The sequence below is a fragment of the Equus przewalskii genome, chromosome X, assembly GCF_037783145.1.
Source record: "Equus przewalskii isolate Varuska chromosome X, EquPr2, whole genome shotgun sequence".
NCBI lineage: Eukaryota > Metazoa > Chordata > Mammalia > Perissodactyla > Equidae > Equus > Equus przewalskii.
In genome coordinates, this window is record NC_091863.1 from 26,377,131 (window position 1) to 26,404,129 (window position 26,999).

General features: G+C 35.6%; 1 protein-coding gene across 8 annotated transcripts in view; it reads right to left on the bottom strand.

Moving 5' to 3' along the window:
* DMD (dystrophin) overlaps nt 1–26,999 on the bottom strand; it is a 2,264,041-nt gene that overhangs the window by 1,347,215 nt on the left and 889,827 nt on the right. For all 8 annotated transcript variants that reach the window (XM_070604303.1, XM_070604310.1, XM_070604305.1 and 5 more), the window contains 3 exons: nt 21,254–21,373; nt 4,760–4,861; nt 4,530–4,637 (listed from right to left, as the gene is read on the bottom strand). In XM_070604303.1, the coding sequence (XP_070460404.1) occupies nt 4,530–4,637; nt 4,760–4,861; nt 21,254–21,373 (330 nt within the window). The remainder of the gene's footprint in view (nt 1–4,529; nt 4,638–4,759; nt 4,862–21,253; nt 21,374–26,999) is intronic.

Below are 26,999 nucleotides of genomic sequence, written 5' to 3' on the forward strand. Positions count from 1 at the left end.
TAAGAAAACAGTATACCTACATGATTTGAATAAAACCACAGATTTAGAAGAAATGAAATAACTGACTCCTCATCTCCCACCTCAAAGGAAAAGTAGGAGAAAATCCCATGGGTTATTAGTGATAATATTTCTAAACAAATTACACTGATTGTAAATAAAAGAGAGTTTTAGCACACTGGATCTATACCTAGGTATGTAGTAGGAACTGGTGACAGATGGTACCTGTTTTGGGTCTCAGATTGTGACATACTTTAATGAACATTAAATTCTTATTCACTGCCTGAGTCAGCAGGGGAATTTTACCTCAAATTCTAGACCAGCTGTCAGGTTTTGTTAATTGGCTTAACCCATCAAATGGTAAGACTTATACAAAACATATTTTCACTTTGTTCACAAGTAAGGTGACATAATTTGAATTTTAATCATATTGAAAAATTATTGAGACTTTGCTAAGAGAGCATTTTCAGGGCCTTGAGGCTAGTAAAGTGTTTTACTCATGAAAATGTCAACATAGTGGCACATGAGTGTTCAAAATGACAGTTCTCGATTGCCATATTTTTTGTCAAGGAATCAAATAATACGAGGAGTTTTGAAATAGCTTAAAAGGCCTTGATCTGAGTCTGGATGTCTGGGTGTTCATTTTAACTTACTACTAATGTTCTGTGACGCCTTATACATGTCACGTGTTTTTTCCCTGGACTCGATCTCCTCTTCTGAAATAACTTTGTCTCTCTCCTCCTCTTCATGCCCAATGCTACTTAGTTCACATCTGCTAATTGGTCTCCTTATTACCAAAGATCTTACTGCCAAAGAGTATTCCAAAAATGCAAAAATGATTGTTATCAAACTTTCAATGGCTCTCCATCACCAGAACAAAATTACAAATGTATCACTGGTATTTTTGCATTTTTTGATACATATATAGACTGTTTTTGTGAAATCTGTCTTTAGCAGTCACATCACTCAAGAATATTCTTTGAGGAACGATTTCTTCTCAATAATAAGCAAGCCTGTAATAACAAGTAATACATAAGTGAATCTATTTTAAATTAAAGGTCTAAAGATTAGTAACGATGGAGCAAAAAAAGTATGACACAAATAAATATCTGGTAAAATGGTACAAATTTAACTGGGGAAATTTATTTAAGGTTAGCTTTAAATAAATGATTTAATTACTATGAAGTGTAATACATAATATCAATACAGATATAAATAGATTCACTTGGGAAAAATTGTGATACATGATTTCCAATAGGCCTTTGCTTTATATTAAAGGTGACATCAAGTTAGCATTTAATAGAATTGACCTATCAAAAATCAAAAAGAAATCCTAATTATGCAATATTTTATTTTAAAAATTAAGGTCAATATTAGATTGGCCTCTCCTTTATTGGAAAATGATAGAAGTCACAGTGGAAGGGAAGTTTTAGAGATCTTTCTCAATCCTGTAATGTTCAACTCAAACTGAAATGTCTTAGTGAAGCCTTCCTTGATGTCCTTTTACTGCCAAAGTTCCCTCATTTCTCAAAACACACAAGCTCTTATAATCAATGTCATTTAGTTTGCTTTAGTGTTTTTTCCTGTTTTCCAAACTAGGGTATAAGCCCCTTATATGTGAGGATAATCATCTCTTATACTTCTCATATTTCTCAGAGAATCAACTTACACCTATGGCTTTAGAACTATACTGTTTAGAAATTTACAGAATGTTCACATGTACTTCTTAGTGTTACTTTTTTATTTTAACTGAAGTCTTATTCCAGGTATGCTATATTTTTTCTTTTTCCTCCCTCGGTTTTTTTTTTGTTTGTTTGTTTGCTGAGGAAGCGTCACCCTCAGCTAACATCTGCTATATTTTTTCTTCTCTCTCTCTTTTTTTTTTTTTTTTTTGCTGAGGAAGAGTCACCCTCAGCTAACATCTGTTGCCAATCTTCCTCTATTTTGTATGTGAGCTGCTGTCACAGTATGGCCACTGAGATGGGTGGTGTAGGTCTGCACCCTGAAACTGAACCCAGGCCACCCAAGTGGAGCATGCCGAACTTAACTACAAGGCCCTATTTTTTCAAGAGTACAATTTTGTTTGAAAAAACAAAGTTGAAAATCTACCTATATCTTTTGGAATTAATGTTTGTATCCCTCCAAAATTCATATGTTGAAGGCCTTATCCCCCAATGTGATAATATTAGGAGGTGGGGATTTTGGGAGGTAAATAGGTTTAGATGAGGTCAAGAGAATAGAGCCCTCATGATGGGATTAGTGCCCTTAAAAGAAGAGGAAGAGACATCACAGCTGCTTCTATCTCCACCATGTGAGGATACAGCAAGGAAGTACTGTCCAGAAGCCAGGAAAAAGGCCTTGCTAATAACCAAATCTGCCAGCACCTCGATCTTGTGCCTCCCAGCTTCCAGAACTGTGAGAAATATATGTCTGTCGTTTAAGGCACCCAGTCTATGGTATTTTGTTATAGCAGCCTGAGCAGACTAAGACAGGAATTGGTACTAAGAGGTGGGGTATTGCTGTAACAAATACCTAAAAATGTGGAAATGGCTTTGGAATTGAGTAATGGGCAGAGGCTGGAAGAGTTTTGAGATGCATGTCAGAAAAAGTCGAGATTTCCATGAAGGGATTGCCAAAATCAATTCTGGTGAGCGCTCAAAGAGAAAAGGGAGAACTACAGAGAAAGCTTCCATCTTTTTAAAGAATAAATAAATAGTCTTGAACAGAATGTTGGTATAAATATAGATGGTAAAGGCCATTCTGATGAGGTCTCAGGCAGAAATAAGGAAAATATTATTGGACAATTGAGATAAGACCATTTTTTTAATAAAGTGGCAAAGAACTTGACTGAATTGTGTCCATGTTCTAGAGTTATGTGGAAGGGGCAACTTGTGAGTGATGGAATTGGATATTTAGCTAAGAAATTAGCTATCCTTAGGAGATATCTAAGCAAAGTGTTAAAGGAGTGGCATGGTTTCTTTTGACTGCTTATGGTTAAATGCGAGAAGAGAGAAATGAATTGAAGAAGGAATGGTTAAGCAAAAATGAACCAGCACTTACAGATTTGGAAAATTCTCAGCCTATCCATACTGCAAAAAATGAAAAGCATGTTCAGAAGAGAACACTAAGGGTATGGCTTACCAATCAGTTGATAAGGAAATTAGTGTGAGTGTGAACCAGAGACTTAATCAGCCATCTCATCAGAAGCCAGGAATAGAGATGGGATTATACCAGCAGAAACTACCAGCTGGGACAACGGAAACAGAGAAAAATTGGACAGATGGAAGGAAGGCTTCAAACATGTGCTATTCCTCAAGAAAAGGGAAGAATGATGTAGGTGATTCAGAGATCATCAGGGCTGTCACTCCCACCACAGGCCCAGGGGACAGGGCTAGTTCTTCCTGGGTGGAGAGGGGGGCAGGAGGACCCATCCTGTGCCTCAGGAGAGGGGCTATCACAGAGAGTCCTGAGGGTTGCTGCAGAGAGCCACTGTGGACGTGCCCTGTGGAGGTGAAAGGCGAGGCAATCTTTTGGAGCCCTGGGGGTGATGCTGCCACTCCGGTGGTCCTGGAAGGCAGGACATGGGTCCAAAGAGGATTATTCTCTGATCTTTAAGATCTAATGGAATTTTCCTTGCTATGCTTTAGACTTATTTGGGACCTATCATCCCTTCCTTCTTTCTTATTTCTCCCTTTTGGAATGGCTATGTCTCTCCTTGGCCTATGCCATCATTGTATTTTCGAAGCACGTGACTTGTCTGGTTTCACAGGTTCACAGCTGGAGAGGAATTTGGCCTCAGGATGAATTATACCTAGAGTCTTACTCATATCCGATTTAGATGGTGATGAGACTTTGGACTTTACACTGTAGAGATACTGCTGGAACCAATTAAGATTTGGCGGGGGGGGGCTGTTGGGATAGAATGAATGTATTTTGCATGTGAGAAAGACATGAATTTGGAGGGGCCAGGGGTTTAATGTTATGGACTGAATGTTTGTGTCCCCACAAAACGCATATGTTCAAACCCTATCCCTCCAAGGTGATAGTAATTAAGAGGTGGGGCGTTTGGGAGGTAATTAGGTTTAAAGGAGGTCATGAAGGTGGAGCCCCCATGATGAGACTCATGCCCTTATGGGAAGAGGAAGAGACACCAAAGTTTCCTCTTTCCACCATGTGAAGATAAAGCAAGGAGGAGCAGTCTACAAGTCAGGAAGAGGGCCTCACCAAGAACTAAATCTGCTGGCATCTTGATCTTGGACTTTCCACTCTCCAGAACTGTGAGAAGTAAATGTCTGTTGTTCAAGTGACCCAGTCTACGGTATTTCGTTATAGCAGCCTGAGCTGACTAAAATACTATAGGTTTCCCTATTTTAATTAAGAAAAGTAACAACATGATATCATTGAAGACTATGATCTAAGCAAGAACAATGAACATTTGTTTTAAGATTTGAAGGAAGAGAAAGACCAAATAGGGTGTTAACATAAACTATTGGGTTTTTAAAAAATACCATTGAAAGCTAAAAAATACATACGGCCAGCTTTTGAAGACTGTATAACATTTCACTTTGATCCTTAAAGCCAGTTGTGTGAATCTTGTTCACTGCATCTTCTTTTTCTGAAAGCCATGTACTAAAAAGGCACTGAAAGAAATCAAATAATTCCAAAAAAATAATTATCATTAAATAGATCATCTCATTTTTTTCATTTATCCATTTAACATCTCTCCATGTCTTTCACTGATAGTTTCCCCCACATGACTCACCTGTTCTTCAGTAAAACGTTGCCATTTTAGAAGGATGTCTTGTAAAAGAACCCAGCGATCTTCTGTCCACCTACAGATGTTTGCCCACCGATCTCCCAGGACCTGGGGAAGAGACAACCCACCACAACGTCAACAAACAATTAATTGTTAACTGAATTTCCTTAAAAATGGCATGAATGATTAGGGAAAGTATCTAATTTTGAGACTCTTATATATGCTAGGAGTTGTAAAGGCCACCCTTCCTGCTTCTGCTTGTAATTAGATAAGCATTGCACCTTTGATTTGTCTTTAGATTTTCTCACTCACTCTTTCACCTTACATTGAAAAGCAAAGATACTTAGAAGAAGTCTAAAGCAGTTATCATACCACTATTTGAAATGCTTCTAAAGTAAATCTAAGTTAGCAAAGATATAAATATAGAATTAAAGAGAAGTTTGCACTCATAACATGTAAAATGTGTATCTTTCTTAGGTCAGAAAAAACACCCCAAAGAATAAAAGTCTGACTACTAAGTAGTATGCCTAAAAATAATCTTATTTGAAGCAGTCCTGTATAATTAGAATTACTTAATGTCTTGTTTGTAAAAGAAAACTTTTAGTGACTTGAATTGTATCCATATGTGGATTTTAAAAATTATCTGGATTATTATTATAAAGTATTTAAAATCACTATATCTCTAAACAATTCTAGTGGAAAAATTGTAACATTCCCTGAGTAATAACTGTCATATCTTTAGCATGTCGCTAATGCCTATGTGTATACACTATTTTAATATGTAACATAAACCAAGTACCAATGGTTCTAGATGAAAAAATGTTGTGATGATTTCTGTGCAAAGGGATTGTTTTAAGATGAAAAAATGTATCATTTCAACTCCATCATGATGCACTTCAGACCCTAAAATTTAAACTTTTTTGACTTTCTCATAGATAAGAAAATTATTTTCCCATAGCTATTGGATTTTTAAAACTAGAAGTATCTCAAAATATGGACATGTTTTATTTTTGTGTAGAATTAAAGCTAGAGAAAAAAGTTTGTAACTCATGTTTTTTACACACCTATTTCATATCTAATTTCTACCTTACTTGATGCTACATGTTTAGATTGATCCACTTAGAAGATATTAATAAATGAATCAAATGATACATATGTAATTAACATCATGAAAAAATCCACCTATTAGTAGGTGGCTCAGAGACTCATTTAAATTTTTAAAAATTTGTTTAATCTACCATCTTTTCAAAAAGGGAGTCCCATGCATGGGTAAGGAGTAAGCAATACATATTTTACTACAGTATGAAAATGATCATGTTCTCACATGCAGCTGAGTCACAAGTGAGTTTTTAGTTTTTCTTCAGAAATGTCAATAAAAATGTTATTGCTTTTAGCATAATGTAACTGATTTTCATATTTTTTATAGTTTCACTCTCTGCTCGACTCCTTTTGAATTACACTAGTTTATGACAGAAGCCATAGCCCTGAAATAGCAATGGAGGATACCCAGAGGAAATGTGCTAACATAAATCAATGAATTCAATATTAGCCATTTAATTATTACAACCAAGTCCTTGGGATTTTTTTCTAAAACATATTAGAAGTTATTTTAGTGAACTTCCTAGTGACCATGTCAGTATGCATCAGGTAAAATGGCATGCAACATATCTGTTAATGGATTAGTTGTGAAAAAATTAGCTTCCAACAGAGACAATCTTACCCCTTAGCCATAAACTACACCATCTGCCTGATTTGAGGATGTGATACAAAAGGTCAAATTGTGCGATGTTTATCGCAGCTCTCCAACCCCAGTAGAGATAGGAGTCAAAGGGGAAAGGGATAAATTCAAACTATAGCATTGTTTTCATAAATGTAAGAAAATGAACTGAGACTTGTAAAAAGATATAGCATCTTTTCCCTAGTGCTATAAGACACACAAAGAAAGTGTCCACTGAAGTAGCATCTTAGGTTTGTAATCTCATAGAGGAACATTTACAAGTTATTAATTCTAATACAACATCCTATAAAACAAATCCAAATAAAGACCTCCACATACTAGATTGCTTAAGATTATTAAATTTAGAGAAATTCCAAAATATATTAATGCAATATACATTACACTATAGTTTTTTTCACTATATGAATGAGTCACAGAAAACTAAGGATGATTATTCCTTTAGGCACAGAGTCAACCTACTTAAGACAACTATTTTAAGAATGTTATTAAAAGTGTCCTTTGTATTCAAATAATGATAACAGATAATTTTGATAATTCATTAAGCAGGTTTATAACGCAGCCAATACTTAATTTAAATTATAGTGATTGGTAGTCTCCAATTCATTCATTCATCAATCATGGGTTTATTTAAACAATAAATATTTATTGAACATGTACTATGTGACAAAAATAAACAGAATAAAGATGTTATGGGCTGAACTGTGTCTCCCTAAAATTCATATATTGAAGCGCTATCCCCCTCTACTCCAGAATGTGACTATATTTGGAGATAGGGCCTTTAAAGAAAGGACTTTTAAGTTAAAATGAGGCTGTTAGGGTGGGCTCTACTCCAATCTGACAGGTGTCCTTATAAGAAGAGGAAATTTGGACACACAGAAAGACAGCAGGGATGTGTGGGCACAAAAAAGAGACCATGTGAGGACATAGTCAGAAGGCGGCGGTCTGCAAGCCAAGGAGAAGCCTCAGAAGAAACCAAACCTGCTGATACCTTGGTCTTGGACTTCTAGCCTCTGGAACTGTGAGAACATAAGTTTCTGTTGTTTAAGCCACCCAGTCGTTGGTATTTTGTTATGGCAGCTCTGACAAACTAATACAAAAGATATATTTAAGAGAGGCTGATTCCATGGCGATACAAATTATCTCACAAAACTAAAGTTGTTAAAAGTAACAATGTACTTATTAGAGTATGAAAATTTTAGAGAATGTGTTTCAATTACTAGAGTAAAATTAACTAAAATTGTTCAAATACAGCAGATTTTTAATAATTTATTGCGACACAACTTCCCAAATACAAATACATTGTCATTTTGTGATTTTATGTTTTAATGTGGGGAAGATAAAAGTGTCTAGAGCTGGGGCAGCCCCATGGCCTAATGGCTAAGTTCAGTGTGTTCCACTTTGGCAGCCTGGGTTTGGTTCCTGGATATGGACCTACATAACACTTGGCGGCGGCCATACTGTGGCAGCAACCCACACACAAAATAGAGGAAGATTGGCACAGATGTTAGCTCAAGGCAAATCTTCCTCAGCAGAAAAAAAAATTGTCTAGAGCCAAATAACTTGGATTCAATTCGTAGGTCAGTCAATTAGTTGGATTGCCAATATATATATGTCTTTTCAAACTACAAAACATTTAAAATACACAATTTTCTTATAATAATTCTGGCAATCCTTTGAGAGATTGGTATTATTATATATCCCTCCAATAAAATCAAGTGATTTTTTCAGGAAATTTTATGGCTGAATTATTTAATCTCTTGTGAAGAAAATAATCATACAAACCCCTAAAAGAATTGATACAAATATTAAACAAGATTATATTTTGGAAAGCAGTTTTAATTTGAACCAAGTTATAAAAGTTGGTGGTTATTTGCATTTCACTTCATCATGGTATTTATATCAAATTTTATAAGAACCACCAAGGGTCATCTATTTTACTGTAGTCACTCTAGAAAAGTACTTATTAAATCTTCACAAACAGATGTTTAGTCTTCAAGTATATTCTTCTTTAAAGATTTCCAACACAAGAGAGCATATATACCCTTTTGTAACATATTCCACTGCTTAAATCTAGCTTACCCTCAGAAAACTCTCATTGAACTGAATCTAAGTCACTTCTGTTACAATGTGGGCATGGTGCTTTTTACTGATCTCAGTAAAATGAGATAAGTGAATTAGAAATTGCTTGCTTGTGTGCTGTACATGTCTGACCACAGGGAGATTTTTGCAATGCTATATGCACAAATACAAATAGATGCACATAGTGCTTGAATTTATAATTTACCTGTTTATTGCTTGGACATATTGGTCCTAATTTGAATTACAATGGATGGAGCTAAGCAATTGAAAGGTTATCTGTCAGCTCTATAATCATTCAAAGATGCTGGTTCCTATCATTGCCTGGAGGGATGTAACCAAATTGTTAGACACGTATAAAGGATTGTATCGAATGGGATTGACAGGAAGCTAAATTTTTTTTTAAAGAATCATTATATTAGGATTAGAAACCTCTTCTTCAGAGAAAAAAATCAGTGTTTCTTGGAATTTCCATTTAAATGTATAAATCCCTTGAGCTTTTAGAAATAATGCATATATTTTGTAAATCTACGTAAACATGACACACAAATGAAAATGAATTACAATATCTCATAAACTGATAAGGAGAAATTAATTTTTATCTATGTCCTCATTTTGTCACAGCAGTAAGAGAAGCTAAAGGTCAGTTCACCTACTCTAACACATTTTCATGGGCTAAATCACAACTCCATTATCATCTATTCACAGATCCGCAACGGGGAGGATTTTTCCCTCCCATTTAATTCACATCTCATATTGTTATACATGCCAAGGACATTTCTCATTTGAGTTCCTTTGTTTGGTTGAGTTGGTTTTTCAAAGCAAAAGTGAAAAATGGCGATCAAAAGAACATTTGGATAGAGGCAACTGAAAAAATATGACAAGCCTGGGAGGTAAAACTTAAGTACCTTGACTCTTGAATTTATTGAAGCCAGTGACAGAATGTGAGAACTAAACTGTACCCAGCAAGATTGGCATTAAGAGATAAAGTTTTCCTAGGAGTATGTCCACCAAGAAAGAAACAATTACGTGCCATGGACCACACGATGCAGCAGCAAGTGGGGTTTATAAGAGACAGAGGCAGCAGCAGACCATCTCATTTTATTACAGTTTAAGACCCTGGAATATACTCCCCAGCTAAATTAATTTTACATGTAATGAGCCTTCTACAACATAACTTATTTTTTGATTTTTCTTTCTTACTTTATAAACAGCTATGCACTTAAAAAGGATAAGCAACTTCATTTTACCGATGGTGAAATGGAAATAATATCAAATAACTTATGGAAAGAAATAAAATAACACCCACTATGAGGCTAGACATTGGGCAGAGTACTACTGACTAATGTTTGGCCAAGTCTATGATTCTCTTCTCAATTTTACATGTTTTTACAAACTGTTAACTGAAGCAGCATCCTATAAAAATGCATGCCTTATATCTTCACGGTCTAACATATGGTCCAGGGTGGAAAAACATGTTCTGAGGTATTAGGATACACTTCTTGGAAGTTTCTCTGAAAATATCATCCTTACTTCTGTTGAAATGATCCTATAATAACTCCTGACTGAACTCAAAGAGCTCCTGATTGTTTCACTTCTAAAGGCGCAGTTTACGGATGAGGAAACTGACACACAGATGGGTTAAGTAACTTGTCTTCAGGCCAGATAGGCCACAGGATTGACTATCTGGGATTGGACCTCAGATCCATCTGGCTACAAGCCATGCTCTTTCACAACGCCATTCACTCAGTAGAGCATTCGACACAAAAAATACGCCTTGTAATTTATGCTACACAACCTAGAGTGAGACGTACAGACGCTTGAGCTTTTTTGAGTCTTCTCATATTTAATTTTAGCAGAAGTTTGACCAGATTTAACTAAACATTTTATCTAACCCACTCAAAAGGGATTTGAAGCCTAATGTTATAATTTGATCTAAAAACATTTTTGATATTATAACTCCATATTTGTTTAAAATATTTTTTAAAAGCAGAAAATACTTATACTTTCAGATCAAAAACGTGCTCTTTGCAAGGACTTATTTTTAAAAGGTAAGTATGACTGTCTAATTAATGAAATTTTGCCTTGGTGATTATGCTTAAAATGTAATGAGATTTTAACTTGAAGAAGCATGTTCTTCTGTGCTGATACAGTCAGTTCCATATATTACTTATTTTTATGAGTTTACAAAGTGCTAATGAATAAATCTGGAAAGGCCCTGTTGTTGTTGCTGTTATTATTTGCAGGCTATTATTTAATGTTCTGTGGCAGCTTAATAAACTCTGTACTCTCCAGCTCCCACCAGTCTATTCAATTGGGATACCAGAAAATAACGAGCAGGAGTCCTAAGGAGCATTCCAGCATGACAGCTTGTTTCCAGCGCATCACATTCACAGGCACTCCTCAGTAAATTGAGGTTTTACTGTCTTGATTGTTTTATGCCTCACAGTCTCTGAACTTCTTGAGGAGGGCTCCTTACCTTTGTGTTTAATGTCTTGTGGAGTAATACATGCATTTCACATGCAATATGCATGCCTCAAAGCTGAATACCACCACTGCAGTTATCAATATAGGGCTTTTCTTCCTAGTGTTGTCTTAGAACCTTTTTTCTCTTTCTTCTTAATCAAAAACCTGTCTACCAATAATTTATGGTAACAACAGAGCTATTTATGGTGAATTTGAAGACCCACAGGAGATGAGAGTCACACATGACGTCCTGTCCTCTCTACCTCAAATTCTAGATCTTTAATAGTTACAATGGGCATTAGCCATATAGCAGAATCTCTGAATCCGCTAAGCTGCTACACATGACTAGGCTTAAAGTACAGATTGCCTGAATTCTTGTTCCAGCTCTACTGTTGCCCATCTTGGTAATATCTGTCAGCAAACTCTTAATCTTTGCTATAACTTAGTTTTCCCACTACTGAAATGGAGATAATAGTACCTGCCCTGGAACCCTCCTAGCCAGGTCACTGGTAGGGTCAGATAGGTCAACAAATGCAAAAATGCTCTGAAAACTGTGATGAATTATTGAGATGCTTGTGGCTGGTAAGGATTCAGAGTTTAGCTGATCGAAAATCAGCTTCTGTTTTTAGATGTGATAAATTTAGAGCGTAATAGAATGTTAATACAAAATACAGTGAAATATTTCAACATGAAACTAAAATTACTAGGTTTTCACATTTTACCTATAGTCTATTAAGGCTTATGTTTTGTACAAGAGTTGAAAATCTTTTACTTTTACATTTTTATACCAGGAGCATGCTCCATCGTGCGTCTTTTTTGTAATCAAGTGAGTGGAAAACAAATATCCCTCTATGCTTCATTCTAACACTTGGCATTGGAATAGTCCATCTATAAGAAATCACAAATTCTAATGTGTATACATAATAAAATGCACAAAGTAATCTAGGTGTAAGAGGATGGGGCGTGATGGGGCTGTAGCTAAATGGAGAGCCTATGCTAAAGGAGATGGAGCTATTTGATTCCTACCAAGGTTAATATGCAGGGAAACAGGCCAAGGATCATCAGATCACTCACTTTTCCAGAGAGGCTAGAAATTCATAGTTTTATATCATATTTCCTGAACTTCAAACATTGATAACAAATAAAAATATTATTAAATAGACGTGAACCAAATGGAGTTTTATATAAATATATTTTTAATTTTAGATGCAATAGACAAATTCCTAGAAAGACAGAAACTACTCAAACTGACCAAAAAATGGAAAATCTGGAAAATGAAGATCAAAAATATCAAAAAGTGGAAATCAAAAATAGGAAGTCTTCTGTCTCTTTATTGAATCTTTCATTTGAAACTTCCCCATAAAGAAAATTCCAGGTACAAATGGCAAGTTCCCACCCCTGCATAATCAGGTACTTAGACCTAGCAAGCATATTATAAGAAAGGAAAATAACAGGCCAATCTCTTTCATAGACACAATAGGAAAACCCTAAATCAAATGTTAGCAAGTGTTAGCAAAGAAAAGCAAGCAATAAATAAAAAGGATTATACATATCATTCATGATTGGTTTATCTCAGGAAAGCAAGTCTATTTTAACATTAAAAATGTAGCAATGTGGGGGCCAGCCCCGTGGCCGAGTGGTTAAGTTCGCCCGCTCTGCTGCAGGCGGCTCCAGTATTTCGTTGGTTCAAATCCTGGGTGCGGACATGGCACTGCTCATCGAGCCACGCTGAGGCAGCATCCACATGCCACAACTAGAAGGACTCACAATGAAGAATATACAACTACGTACTTGGGGGCTTTGGGGAGAAAAAGGAAAAAAATTAAATCTTAAAAAAAATGTAGCAATGTGATTTGACATATTAACAGAGCAAAGGAGAAAACTAACGTTATCGTCTCAAGTGATTCTGAAAAAATGTTTGATAAAATTCAGCACCCAATAATAAAAAAACTTCTTAGAACACTAGGAATAAGAGGCACCTACAAGAAACCTACAGAAAACATCATACTTTATGATGATTTACAAAAAGCCTCAGTCCTGAATCCTAAAGTGAGATACACATATCAATGATGATCTCATTGTACTAGAGTTAGCAGCACAATAAGACAAGAAAAATTAATAAAATTAATGATTGGAAAGAAAGAAGCAAACCTGTCATTACTCACAAACAATCTGTAAATGTACATCTAAGTGATGCTACAGATAACTATTCCAATTAAGAAGTAAATTTAGCATGGTCTCTGGATACAAGGTCAAGGAACAAAAATCAATTGTATTTCTCCATATCAGCCACAGACAAATAGAAAATGAAATTTTAAAAAGATACCACTTAAAACAACAGCAAAAACTGTCAAAAACCTAGGAATAAATTTCATAAAAAGTCTAAGACCCACTATCTTGAAAACCATAAAACGCTATTGAGAGAAAACAAAGACCAAAATAAATGGAAGGCTATTTCATATTCATGAATTGAAACACTTCATATAATAAACATATTAATTCACCAAAAGGTGATCTATATATTCAATGAAATCCAATTAAAACCATAGTGGGTTTTTTGGGGGGGAAGTGGGTTGACAAGCTGATCCTAAAATATGGAAATGCAGGGGCCAGCCCGCGGTCATGTGGTTAAGTTCACACGCTCTGCTTCAGCAGCCCAGGGGTTCACCAGTTCCAGTCCTGGGCGTGGACAGGGCACCGCTCATCGGGCCATGCTGAGGCAGCATCCCACATGCCACAACTAGAAGGACCCACAACTAAAAATACACAACTGTGTACCGGGGGGCTTTGGGGAGGAAAAGGAAAAATAAAATCTTAAAAAAATATATGGAAATGCAAATGAACAAAAATAGCCAAGATAATCTTTAAAAAAGAGAAAACAAATATAAAGGGCTTATATTGGCTAAGATAGATTTAGTGTCCCCCTTAGATTTACTAAACTTTAGACTATAGGCCCCTGACCTCCTTTTTCTTAGAGCACTTACTTTAGAAAACTTGCAATTGTACATTTTTTCTCTGCCCCTTTGAGATGTAAATATTCTACAAACCAAGAATGTCTTTCTCAAGGACCTGCGAGCCATCCCTTTGAAAAGTAATTATCAAGAAACATAGTGCCCTGTCTCCCAGTGTCTGTGGGAGAGTAGGAGCCTAACTCTAATAAGGGACAATTAGCAAACACAGATGGCATAACCACGTTGACCGTCCAACCCCATAATGTCCTCCAGTGCTTTTACTCTAGCTCATCCCAGCACTAACAAACCCTCCTGCCTTTTGTTCAGTGGAACTGAGTTCAGACTCTTTTCCCTATTGTAACAGTCTTGATGCCTAATTGTAATAGTTTTGAATAAATTCTTCCTTGCCTGTTTGGCCATCTGTTACAATTGTTCTTTTACAATACTACCAGATATCAATATTTATCATAAAGCTATAGCAACTAAAACAATGTGGTATTGGCATAAGTATAGGCAAATTTACACACAGAAATTATCAGAGTCCATAAAGTGACCCATGCATGTATAGGCATTTGATTAAAGGTGACACATCAGAACATTGGGGAAAGAATGGTCTTTGCAATACATTATGTTATTTCAATTGGATCCAAATGGGAAAAAATGAACATTTATCCCTTCCTCATACCAGACATACTAGATGGGTTGTAATAGGAAAGATAAAGCAATAAAGCCCCTATACGGCAATGCAGGAGAATATCTTCTCTGTCTTAGAGCAGGAAACTTTATTTTTAAATTCAGGACAAAAATATACTAACCATAGCAAAATATTGGAGTATATTGAATTTAAAACTTCTGTGTATTAAAATAGATAGAATTAAAGAGTAAAAAGGCAAGGTATCCAGTAAAAAAAAAAAACGAAATTGTAATATAGATAACCAACAAAGGATTAAAATCCAGCATATATATTTACAAATAACTACAACACATCACTGAAAGAAATATAGACAATCCAATAGAAAAATAGGCATTTCAAAAAGCCAGTAAACAACTGAAATAGTGCTCAACCTCATTAGTCATTGGCACATGCAAATGAAAACAAGAGATGCTATTATATAGCCACGAGAAGGGCCCAAATTAAAAATCTGACAATACCAAGTATTGAAGAGACGTGAAGCAATTTCTACGTTTATTCACTACTGATGAAAGTATAAATTTATACAGCAATTTTGAAATCTTCTTTGGTAACACCTATAAAGCTACCTATACCCAACAATTCAGCAATTCTAATCCTAGGTGTATACAAAATACAAAAGCATCCATATATTCACAAAAATATATGTACAATTATGTTCATAGCAGCATTATGGGTAATGGTCCTAAACGAGAAACAACCCAAATTTTCTGAACAGTAGAATGCATAATTAAATTGTGGTATATTCATAAAAAGGAATACTATCCAGCCATGAAAATTAATGAACTAATGCTATATGCAACATGGATGAATCTTGCAAACATCAAGTGACAAAGTCAGGGACAAAATTATATATATTATGCAACTCTATTTACATTAAGTTAAAAATAAAATTAATCTGAGGTACAAATCTGGATAGAGGTTACCTTTGAGAAGTGGGAAAAGTTTATAACTATGATAGGGTTTAATGAGGGTTTTTGGATTGCTGGGAACATACTATCTTTTTATCTGGGTGTGGAACAATGAGTATGTTACCTTTGTGACATCTTCAAGCTATAATTATGATTTGCGTACTTTTCTGGATACTTCAATACATTTTCTTTAAAAAAATTGTGTCATAGTGTAAAGTTTAAAGTTTTTTCAGAGGTCAAAAAGGCCAGAATTCTCTTTAGACTATATTAGAATTAACACATATTCATAAAGAATATTATCATTCCAACACACTTGCATATATTTCCCCTGTAATAATTTTCTCAAGGTCACACAGTAGTTTTCTCCTGTGAAACTGAGAGATTAGGAGAAAGCCCAGGCTGAGGTATCACACAGATCTCAACACCAGCCCCAGCTCTGCAACTTGCAACCTACGTGAACTTGGATCTAAATTTCACTAGACATCAGCTTTTTCATTTCTGAAACAGGGATAGCATTACATACAAAGTATGTAAAGTTCTTAGAAAATAATGAGCACATAAAAGTGCTAATAATCATTGCTTCATGGGTAAAAATTGTTGACACTTGGCTTAGTGAAATTATTTCCATCACATTTATTTTTATTTTTAAAAATGCTTTTTATTCACCAAATATAAAATTAGAAACTAGAGAGAAACATCAAAAAATATTTTCATCCATATTCCTCTTCATAAATAATCTCTATTACTTTATTCTATAGGCTTTAACATTTCATAGACTTTTTTCCTCCCCAAATTATCCCAAAGGTGTGTACTATAAACACATTTAGTTACACACCCCAATTTTCAAGCCATGATAAGATAGGGACATTATAAATAGCCTTTCTGAACAACTACCTTGTAGTAGACTATTTCCTTCCAACCAACAGAGGCATAATTATGGTACAGAGATGGCACCAAAAAGGGAATGAGTATCACTGCATAGAAAAACCAGCTTCAAGGAAGAGAATTTGAACCGAGTTTTCTAAATGAAGTAGGAGTTTTCAAGGCAGACATCAGGAAGATGAGTATTCCAAGTAAGAAGAATAGCATGTACAAAGATGCTGTCATACAGAGAACCAGAGATAGCTTGTAGGAATAGAATATAGGTTGAAGGACACGAGCAGGCTAAGAGGAGACAAGCATTGAGAGACAGGTAGGGGTAAGGTAATAAAAATCATTGCAGGCCAAAGTGATGAGGCTCTGCAGAAGATGGAAAGCAACGAAGGATTTTAAGTAGAAGAGAAACTATATTAAATAGATTCCTGAGACTCTACACTGATGTCAATGTGGAAATTGGATTGAAGAGAGGTAAGAATGCAGGCAAGGACTTCCAGGGGTTGATGATATGGGCTTTACCTTGGGAAATAGTGACAGGAGCAAAGATGAAATAATGAATATGAGAGATAGTTAAGAAATGCTAGGACTGATTACATGTGGAGGGCTCACAGGGAAAGGAAAGGGATGTGTCCGGCGTGACTCCAGGTTTCTGGTACAAGTGTCATGGTGAATGGTGGTGCAATACCAAATATGGGGAAGTCAGTAAAGGAAGCAGGTTTAGAGGGAAGTAGGGCACAATGAGTTAAGTTTCACCTTGTTGAGCTTGAGGTGCCTTTTGGACTTCAAGGTGAATATACACAGAAGAAAATCAGAAGAAATTGGGCTTGGGAAAGAGATCGCACAGAAGACATACAGGCTTATCAATTTCTGCCTATTTTTGATAGCACAACCTTCTGAAGTAACAAGAGAAATGCCTTCCTTTTTCAACACAACAGTACTGTTCACGTGTCCCTTATCTTTGCTTATGTTTTCCTTAAAATTAAATAATACTTGGTTCTACAAACATTGTTTACAGGATGCCACCATTCTGGAAAACTCCAGCTAAAATACTAAAATATAGAGTGTATTCAAACCAGCACAGAACATAAGTATTAGTCCTTGTAATCTAGACATTATGCCATGTCCAGGATTGCATTAATTTACTAAGAATTGGGGCCAGCCTCGTGGCTGAGTGATTAAGTTTGCGTGCTCCACTTCGGCAGCCCAAGGTTTCGCCAGTTCGGATCCTGGCGCAGACATGGCACCGCTCATCAGGCCATGTTGCAGTGGCGTCCCACATAGCACAACCAGAAGGACCTACAACTAGAGTATACAACTATGAAGTGGGGGGCTTTGGGGAGAAAGAAAAGGGAAAAAAAAGAAGATTGGCAACAGATGTTAGTTCAGGTGCCAATCCTTAAAAAAAAAATTACTAAGAATCTATATCATCTTGCTTTGAATTAATGTTAAGCATGTGCTCAAATAAGGTTGGTCTCTCTCTCTCTCTCTCTCTTTCTCCCTGTATATACACATATATACATATATATACATATATATGTATATATATGCATCCCTACATATGGATAAAAGGCAAATGTATAGATATATGTATATGTACACACATTTGTATACATTTATATATATATTTACATTCACTGTGTGGATGGGAAGTCAGACCTTTCTTATCAAAAACTTCATTAATTTAAAGATATTGCTTCTTTAAGTAGCAAAATTTTAACCACTAATTATGTCTTTTCTGATTTAAAACATGAGAGACGAGTATATGACACTTGTATGTGACATTCTAACTTTACAGGCATTGCTATAAAACTTCCAAAGTCATGTGGGAGAGGAAATCATCCATTAACCACTCATGTGAATGCAAAATTTACACAGCGCCCCAGCAAAATCCTCACATGGCTTCTTTACTCCAAATTTTCTGACACTGCACGTTGAATAAAGGAGTCCAATCGTCTTCAGTCCAATTCTCTGACACATAAATCAGATACCAGGAGGGAATACATTAAAACACAGACATTCACTACCAACCCACGTAGGGATGGGAAGGCACATTTTATCCATAGACATATCACAGGAGGCTTTGCAAAATACTTTAGGGAAATCAAAATACTTTATATTTATTCCATGCCATTGGATCAACCAACTTAATACATTCACCAAACAATTTGTCTTAATAATACCACATAATATTTGTACAAATTATTTAACGTCATTTGATATAAAGTTGGTTTTCATGTCTTGATTTTAGTGAATGTATCTTAGCTCTTAGTGACCTTTCTCATCTTCGAAAATTATTCCTTTATTCAACAAACAAGTTTATTAACTTCGTCGGATGAGGAAGAAACTGTACATGTATGTATAGCCTTATGTTTAATAATTTGCTCTAAAATGTTATTTTCCAGGCTATTCTTTTTCAAAAGAGGATGCTTGTCTGTGTCCATTCTTTTGATATATCTTTAACTCTTCAAAATGGTAGACAGTAACTTTAAGACTAAACTCATTTAACAAAATAATCCAAATGGCTTTTATATGCCAAAAACTCTCTTGGGTCTGTGGCCTTAGATACTTTCAATACATTTAACTGGACTCCCACATGTTAACGTGGACAGGAGAACCTATCTGAAAATGGGATTTTAATACCTCTCTGCCTTTTCTCTGGAAGGTGTTTTCATTAGAGCAACTTCTGTAAACTATGGGCCTAACCATGTTTCTGATTCTTTTTTACTAGAAACAGCTATCTCCCTAGAACACTAGGCTCTCTTTATGCTCCATTTATAGTCTTTTTTCAGCTTTTCAAATGTAAAAGGCCCACATATGACCTGCGTACCTCCAAAACACCCCCCTCACTTTGTTTTAGTTTTTACTCAAATGCCACCTTCTCAATGAAGCTTCTCCAGGCTATGCAGAGGGAAATGAGGGCATTAAAAAGAGAAAGGGGGTTAATGGGGAAAGAGGAGGCTGAGATGCCACAGTCAACACTAATTAAAGGGGGAGGTAATCATGGGCAAACGCAGACCGAGTTTGTGTGAATTAGGGATAGCCCATATGAACACAGCTATCTTAGTAGATGTCTCTCAGCCAAAGAAATAAAGGCGGAAAATAAGGTGGAAAATGAAAGGAAGTAGGAGAACAAAGAAAAGCTTAGGGCCACCACTCTTAATTTATCCCACCTAAAATCTAATCCAGTCACTATCTGTGAGTGCTATGGACTGCTTTTGAAGGTGGCCTAGTCCCACAGGCATCCCATTGGAATAATTACATTCTAAAGCTACTTGTACCAGGCCTGGTAATGCCAAAGTAGATGCTTTTCGGTTGTTACTTTAACTGAAAATATACTACGACTTAGAACAATTTCTGCTTTAGTGTTTTCTTAGTCACCCTCCCAACCCCTGCCCCCTAGCCTGCTTTTATCTCTTCTGAAAATTTCTGAGAAACATTGAGTATTATACTTTTACCCATCTGTAATTAGTTACAACACTATTATATCAAAACTATGGAATTCCCTAAAATGGATATAGCAGTGGTCTGTCAGAGAAGTCTTTTAGTCGGTCATGAGTGTGTATGTGTACAATATATTTGATCATGTATGAGATGACACATTATAGTATCGGGTGTCATAAGCCTTTTTCAATCTGTAATCCCTGCAATTTCGTTGAAACATAAGCAATTAACATGGGTCACTAGTATATATTAAATGGTCAGTTGTAGCAGTTCAAGAGTTTCCTCTTTGTCATTTAATAATGGAGAGTGAGATAACATTGTTGCAGATTGACAGTCTAAAGCAGTAACCCGAGGAAATGACATTTCACTGGGATAAAAAAACACATTTCACACAAAAAGAGAAAAAAACAGAGATAAGACTTTAAGCAACTGTGTTATACGTTGGGTAAGAGACACTATGTTTAGAACACCCTTGGGCTGATAAAGCTATTTAAACACACATTGATTGGATCCTTAGATGTGTCAGACTTGGCCCCTAAGTATCACAAGCGAAAAGCAGGCATTTGGTGGCTACAATGAATGTCTCAAATATAATCTGCACTTGCGTCCATATGTGAATCTATGTGTCACATTCAGAACAATAAATTGTTGTATTTTCCCTTAATGTTGATGTTTTGGTAAATGTATATATAAGTTTTGCTGAAATTGTTTTAACTTTTTACAGTAAAAATTTTATTATTCCCTTCCTATAATTTTATTATTATAGGAAGAAAATATGAAAATATCCACATTATCCTTTGTTAATATTTACTGGTTATGTTTCCAAGGAAACAATTACTTTGACTCAGGTTGAGGGCTTGAAAGGATAAGTAACTGCTCTCCAACAAAACTTCCATCACTTAAACATCTTGCTATGCCCTCATCAAGACTACAGCAGAAGGCTTCTAGGAAAAAATATACTGAAGCTGTTCAATTTCTCATTATTTGACTAAATGTGATCCTTTCTGTGGTTTTTATACCTTTGCCCTCTCTTAGACTGTAGTTTGAAGAGGGCATAAATAATATTCCTCTGACCAGTTCTCTAATACATATTATTCAACTATGATAAAAAAACAGATCTGCATTCATATATTTCTCCAAAGGACAGGAAGCTAGTGTGAACAAACAGTGTGTAGTTAATGAAAGGGAATTATGCATGAATGGGACATAGTTTGGATTGGTTTAAATAAATAGACTGCATTCTAAATATGTGTAATATATAAATTACATTATAAATTTTCTACATAGTTTCTGCATTGTAATTAATTATTTTGAATGACACGTTTAGCGTAGTAAAGAAAATAATCTGACCTTTAGCTGTTCTTCCAAAGCAGCAGTTGCGTGATCTCCACTGGATTCATCGACTACCACCACCATGTGAGTGAGAGAGTTGACCCTGACTTGCTCCTGTTCTAGGTCTTCTTGAAGCACCTGAAAGATAAAAGTTTTAAAATAGAAAATTAAAAGAATAGTATCCTGATCTATATGCCAAAAACATTTCTTGCCAAATACATGCGATTTCTTTCTGCCTCATTTTGGGTAATGTAATTTTTTATTAAAGTAGAACCATTCCTAGCAAATTTTCTGCTATGGTGCTCAGCAAAATTTGCACACTTCTACTGTCAATTGAATGCGAAAGTATACACAGAGAGCACGTGTTAAGAAAGGCACAGTAGTATGTTCTTCCCCTTATCCCACCTCCTCTTACTTTTTCAAGGACTTTTCTCCTAAAATTACTTGCTGCCTCTGGCATCCTCAATGTCTCATTCTCTACTGAAGTTCTCTGTTATCAACCAAAACAAAACAAACTCTCTTGACCCAATAAATCTCTCCCACTACTGTGCTATTAGGTAGGTGTTCCTCTTCACTGAAAAATATTTTGTGTTTTCTACCCTCTTTACACTTCCCTACCCTACTATTCTCTCTGCCTATTATCGTATTGAAACATCTCTTATAAAGGTTGTCATCGACCTCCAGGTTCCTAAATCCAATAGCCATTTTATGATATCATCTTACTTGACATTTCAATTACCAGCCCAATTAACTGCTCCCTCATGTTTGACATTGTCTTCTCTTGAGCTTCATGTACCAGTCTTTCCTGATTATCCTCCCACCCGACTAAGTGCTGATTTTCAGCTGCTTTGCTGGTTCGTTCTCCTCTGCTCAACTATAAATCAGATGTCATTCCTCTGTGTAAAAACCAATGGATTCTCATCACGCTGAGAAGGGAAATTTAAATTCTTTACCTGAAATCCTTATATGTTCTAGCATCTACCTCCCTCTCCAATCTAATTGCATACGATTCTTGCCCTCTGACACTATGTTTCAGCCACACTTGTCTCCTTTCTCTCCCCCAAATGTGTCAAGCGATTTTCTATGCTTGAATTGTTCTTCCTCTGTATCTTTAAATAATCTCTCCTTATCATTCAGGACTCAGTTTTTAAGTGTCACCTGCCCAGAGACACTTTTCATGAATATGCTACTTAAATTTGCTCCTTAGTTACTCTCTTTTTCTATCAGTTTTTTTTAACATAACATTTTTGCTACTCAATATTTTCTTATGTATTAGTTTAGTCATTTGATGTTTGTCTCTACTTACTGGAATATAGAATCCACTAGAACAGAGATGTCTTCTGTCCTTCTCACTACATATTCCAAGCAACTAAAAGTCAATAAGCTTTTGTTGAATGAATGGTGCTATGTGGATAGATGAGGACAATATATACAGATGAGTTTGGCCCTTTCTGATTGCATAGAGATTACCATCTAATAGGAGGCATTAGCTTTTTCTTAAATGTAATTACAATTATATTAACAAGCACATATGATCACAAAACAGTATTCCAATCTTTCAAAAACCATAGTGTACAATTTTTTTGGTAAAGATAAACTAGGTTAAACAGAAGAATAAATAGAGAGTAAACAGAAGAGACTCTTCTAGAACCAAGATATCCTGCCTGGGAGGTCCAGTTTCCCTAAGACATTATCATATTACACTAATTATTTGGGAAATTCCTGAATGAGTGTGCAAAAGTTCTAGCCATCTAGCTTGCATCTTAGAACATTTTATTATGTAATGCAAGGATGGAAAGTGGGTTTGGGAGAAGGCCTGTCACTTTCTGAAAAATCTGAAGTGCCTGCTTGTGAAACAACAATGCTTGGCACCTGTCAGACTAGCTCTTAGTTATTCAAACTCTTGGGCAAGTATAAGGGAACTTACTAGGATTGGCTGTATCAAAAACCCAAATGCATGAGCATTTTTATCCTAGGACTTCTATTTTTCAAATGTCAACATTTTAGAGCACTATAAAATCACTTACTTTTTCTTCCTCTCTCTAGATCTTCATGCTGTATTTTCAAGTGAAGCAATTTAGAATAAAATGACCATGCATCTATTTTGTGTGTGGAGTCTATGCTGTCTATCGTGCCTTTGACATTCCAGAGCTTACACTGGTTAATAAAACTCTTTCTGCCATGAGGCCAAAAATGGAAACATTAACATTCAGAGTTGCCCTTGAAAGTCATGTTGAGTCTGTATTTTCTGAGTTATATAAGCCAGGACCAGAAACATTTCAAATGTGCCAGCCAAGAATTTTAAAAATAATAGTTAAAATAATATTTTGGTGGCCAATATATCATAAGTTGCTTTAATTAATCTGGCCGATTCTTTTTCCCTATCACTCAAGTATGAGAGTATATATTAATACATATATTAAAAACAACTAGGAAATCATACTATATTGCTCACATTTTTACATGTAAATAGTTATTTTTACTGTTTTAATGTATTTTAGTAAAGGAACTTGAGAAAATCATTATTTAATCCCTGAAGTCCTTATTTTCAAACTCATATTGAATCTTTCTAAAGCATATGTGATCAGATGTACTATCTATTTTATTCAGTACTTAGATTTCTGATTTTGTTTTATGTATTTGCTCTATAATCAGAAATTATCTTCTTGCCGTATTGATCAAGGGTTGACATTTTATGCTTTTGCAAAAGTGCTAACACAAAATACCACTAAAGCTAGTTGTGAGTTGATAGCTTTAAAATCAAACATAAGAACTATCTGGACTTCTAGTGAGTAGAGGGAAATAAAGGAAGGTGGGAGACTCTCCAGAGTGGCTGAGAATCTTGAAGAGTGCATAGCACTGGGGTAGCTTAGCATAAAGTGTATTTGATTTAAGTTATTTCCAGTATTTCTTTTTCTTGTCTATGGCTTTTTCAAATCATATCTCTTTTTTTACTCCTAATCAGGGATGCAAATAGAAAAGGTTAAACTGACCTTTCTGAGCATACTCAATAGCTGCAAGATAGAAGTGAACGCGACACTATAATCATATTTCCTATTTTCCCAAACCTCTGCTCTGAAAATAAGTATTAATGAATATCACAGTATTATCTAATCCTCCAATATTAGCAAAAGACAAAAGAGTATAAAATATCCAAGGTCCAGCGTTTATTTTTCAAAAAGTTGCTTCTCAGAAGTAGCAAAACTGCCACACACAAAAAGGTGAATTTAAAAAGTTAAATTTTTCTGCCATCCTATGTATCCATGAATAAGGGCCTTGATTATTGGTGTTAAGTATACTCTCCTGCTTCCCTTTGAGAAAACATGGATTCTCAAGGCTACTAATTTTTAAAATACCTTAAAGTCTTGAAAAGCTATATTAAAATTAATTTTTAATTAAATATTTACTTTTTATGGATTAGATTTTACCATAGCTGGATTTATACAATGAAGATTTACAGTTGATTTGATAATTAAGCCTGAAATATGAGCCAAATTATTCTGAATATAGATGTACCCCCAGAGAAGTATGCTAAAATTTTTGCCTATCAGAAGATAATATCTTCAAATTAAAGTGTTGTAATATATGAATGTTAAAGTATGTTTTTCTTTATTAAAAGCACATAAATTATTTACACACACATATATACATACTAGGCATTTTATTATGCATTTCTGGCCATTATTTTTATTAAAGTAATGCATTTGTTACATGTATCAGATTAAAGAAAAGTCTGTCACGCTCCTAATTAAATTTCTATACCGTTATTAGATAGATACAAATGTCAGCAATGTTTGTTCCCTAATGTCAACTAACAAGCTTTTTTTTCCCTTATGACAAGAGAAAAGGCCAACAGTGAAATTTAACATTAAAAATGCTTAGATTTGACAAGGTTAGATTTTGTTATACCTCTGTAAATAATTTTTTTAATAAATTATTGTCTAGTTAAAGAACCTGACCAAACTCATTATTCCCTTAGTACATATTCACAACCTTATGATTTAAATATGACTTTTCTTCTATATCTTTCACATGTCACCAGTGGTACCAAATTCTTGCTCTGACCTATGTCAAGTTGGTTTTAAAAAACTGGCTGAGGACAACCACTGGAGAAGGAGTCACTTGAGTGTTTACGCTAGACTTACGATACTTTACCCTTTCTTAGCACATATGTCAAATAATGCTTGGAAAATAAAGGCATGGAAATATGTAAAGCTAGGGAATTATTGGATTTGATGTTTAGAGGTGAAGAGCAAAAAATTAATAAAAAGGTAGAGCAATAGAAAACAAATACAAGGTTGGGTCTCCTGTAAGCTCCATAGGAGGAGATACAATATTTCCCTTGGCCATAGTATACACTCAGCAACATGGAACAGGAGAGAGCAGCGGTTGCCTATGTGCATAGCTTATTTTGTGACTTCTTCTACTTCAATGATTAACCAACGTGAAATTGCCAACACTTGCAGGCCCTATATGCATGCGTGTGTGTGCATAGACACACACACCTAGAAACAACACAGATCACAGGTTCTTCATGGATTGTAAGGCCATCTATTGCATCCCACATATCACTTTAAATTAATATGATTAGGGGCCGGCCCTGTGGCATAGTGGTTAATTTTGCGTACTCCGCTTCAGTGGCCTGGGGTTGGCTGGTTCAGATCCTGGGTGCAGACCTACACACTGCTCATCAAGCCATGCTGTGGTGGCATCCCATAAAGAAGAACTAGAAGGACACACAACTTGGATATACAACTATGTACTGGGGGCTTTGGGGAGAAAAAAATAGGAAGATTGGCAACAGATGTTAGCTCAGGGCCAATCTTCCTCACCAAAAAAAAAAAGAAGAAGAAGAATGTCCTTGGAGAAGCCGTAAAAAATTATTTAAAAATTAATATAATTAGAAAGATTAATAAAATATTAAGTTTAAGTAATGTATAGTTTTTTATTTTGTTTTGTTTTTTATGAGGAAGATTAGCCCTGAGCTAAGATCTGCTGCCAATCCTCCTCTTTTTGCTGAGGAAGACTGGCCCTGTGCTAACATCAGTGCCCATCTTCCTCCACTTTATATGTGGGACGCCTGCCACAGCATGGCTTGCCAAGCAGTGCCACGTCCGCACCTGGGAACCGAACTGGCGAACCCCGGGCCACTGAAGCGGAACATGCGAACTTAACTGCTGCACCACCGGGCCTGCCCCAATGTATAGTTTTTTAGCTTAGTCTAATTAATGTACACAAAAGGAATGATGGATGAGAACAAAACTTGTATCAAATATAAAATTTGCAAAAATCTTAGGAAACCAGAAGAGTTTCTAGGATCATGGAATAAGTTCAACATCTAGGAAAGTAGTATCTTGGAAAATCCATCTCAGGAACAAAAAAAAATCCCTAGATACTTATGAACAATCAGCTAATGCAACATATCTGGATATAAACTTATTTTATTTTCAAATAAAAGGGTCCTGGCCAAATCAGAAAGGTTCATGATTTCTTACGAAATAATGGGGAGGTTGGCAATGGATCCTTCTCTTCGCCTTTTCTCTTATGGCTAGTCTTACTTCCTTCTTTCCATCATCTCTGCACTGGGCTAGGCTCTACTCCCCCTGCTTCCTTGAATGAAATGATCTGGCAATGACTTACCATTTTATTTTCAGTCCATTATTCACTTTGCTAAGCCTGACTGGTCAAAGTATTGTTTAGTTCCCCAGGAGGAACTATTTGTGGTATGTAATTTTGTTGTAAATTTGCTGAATATTTTAAATAA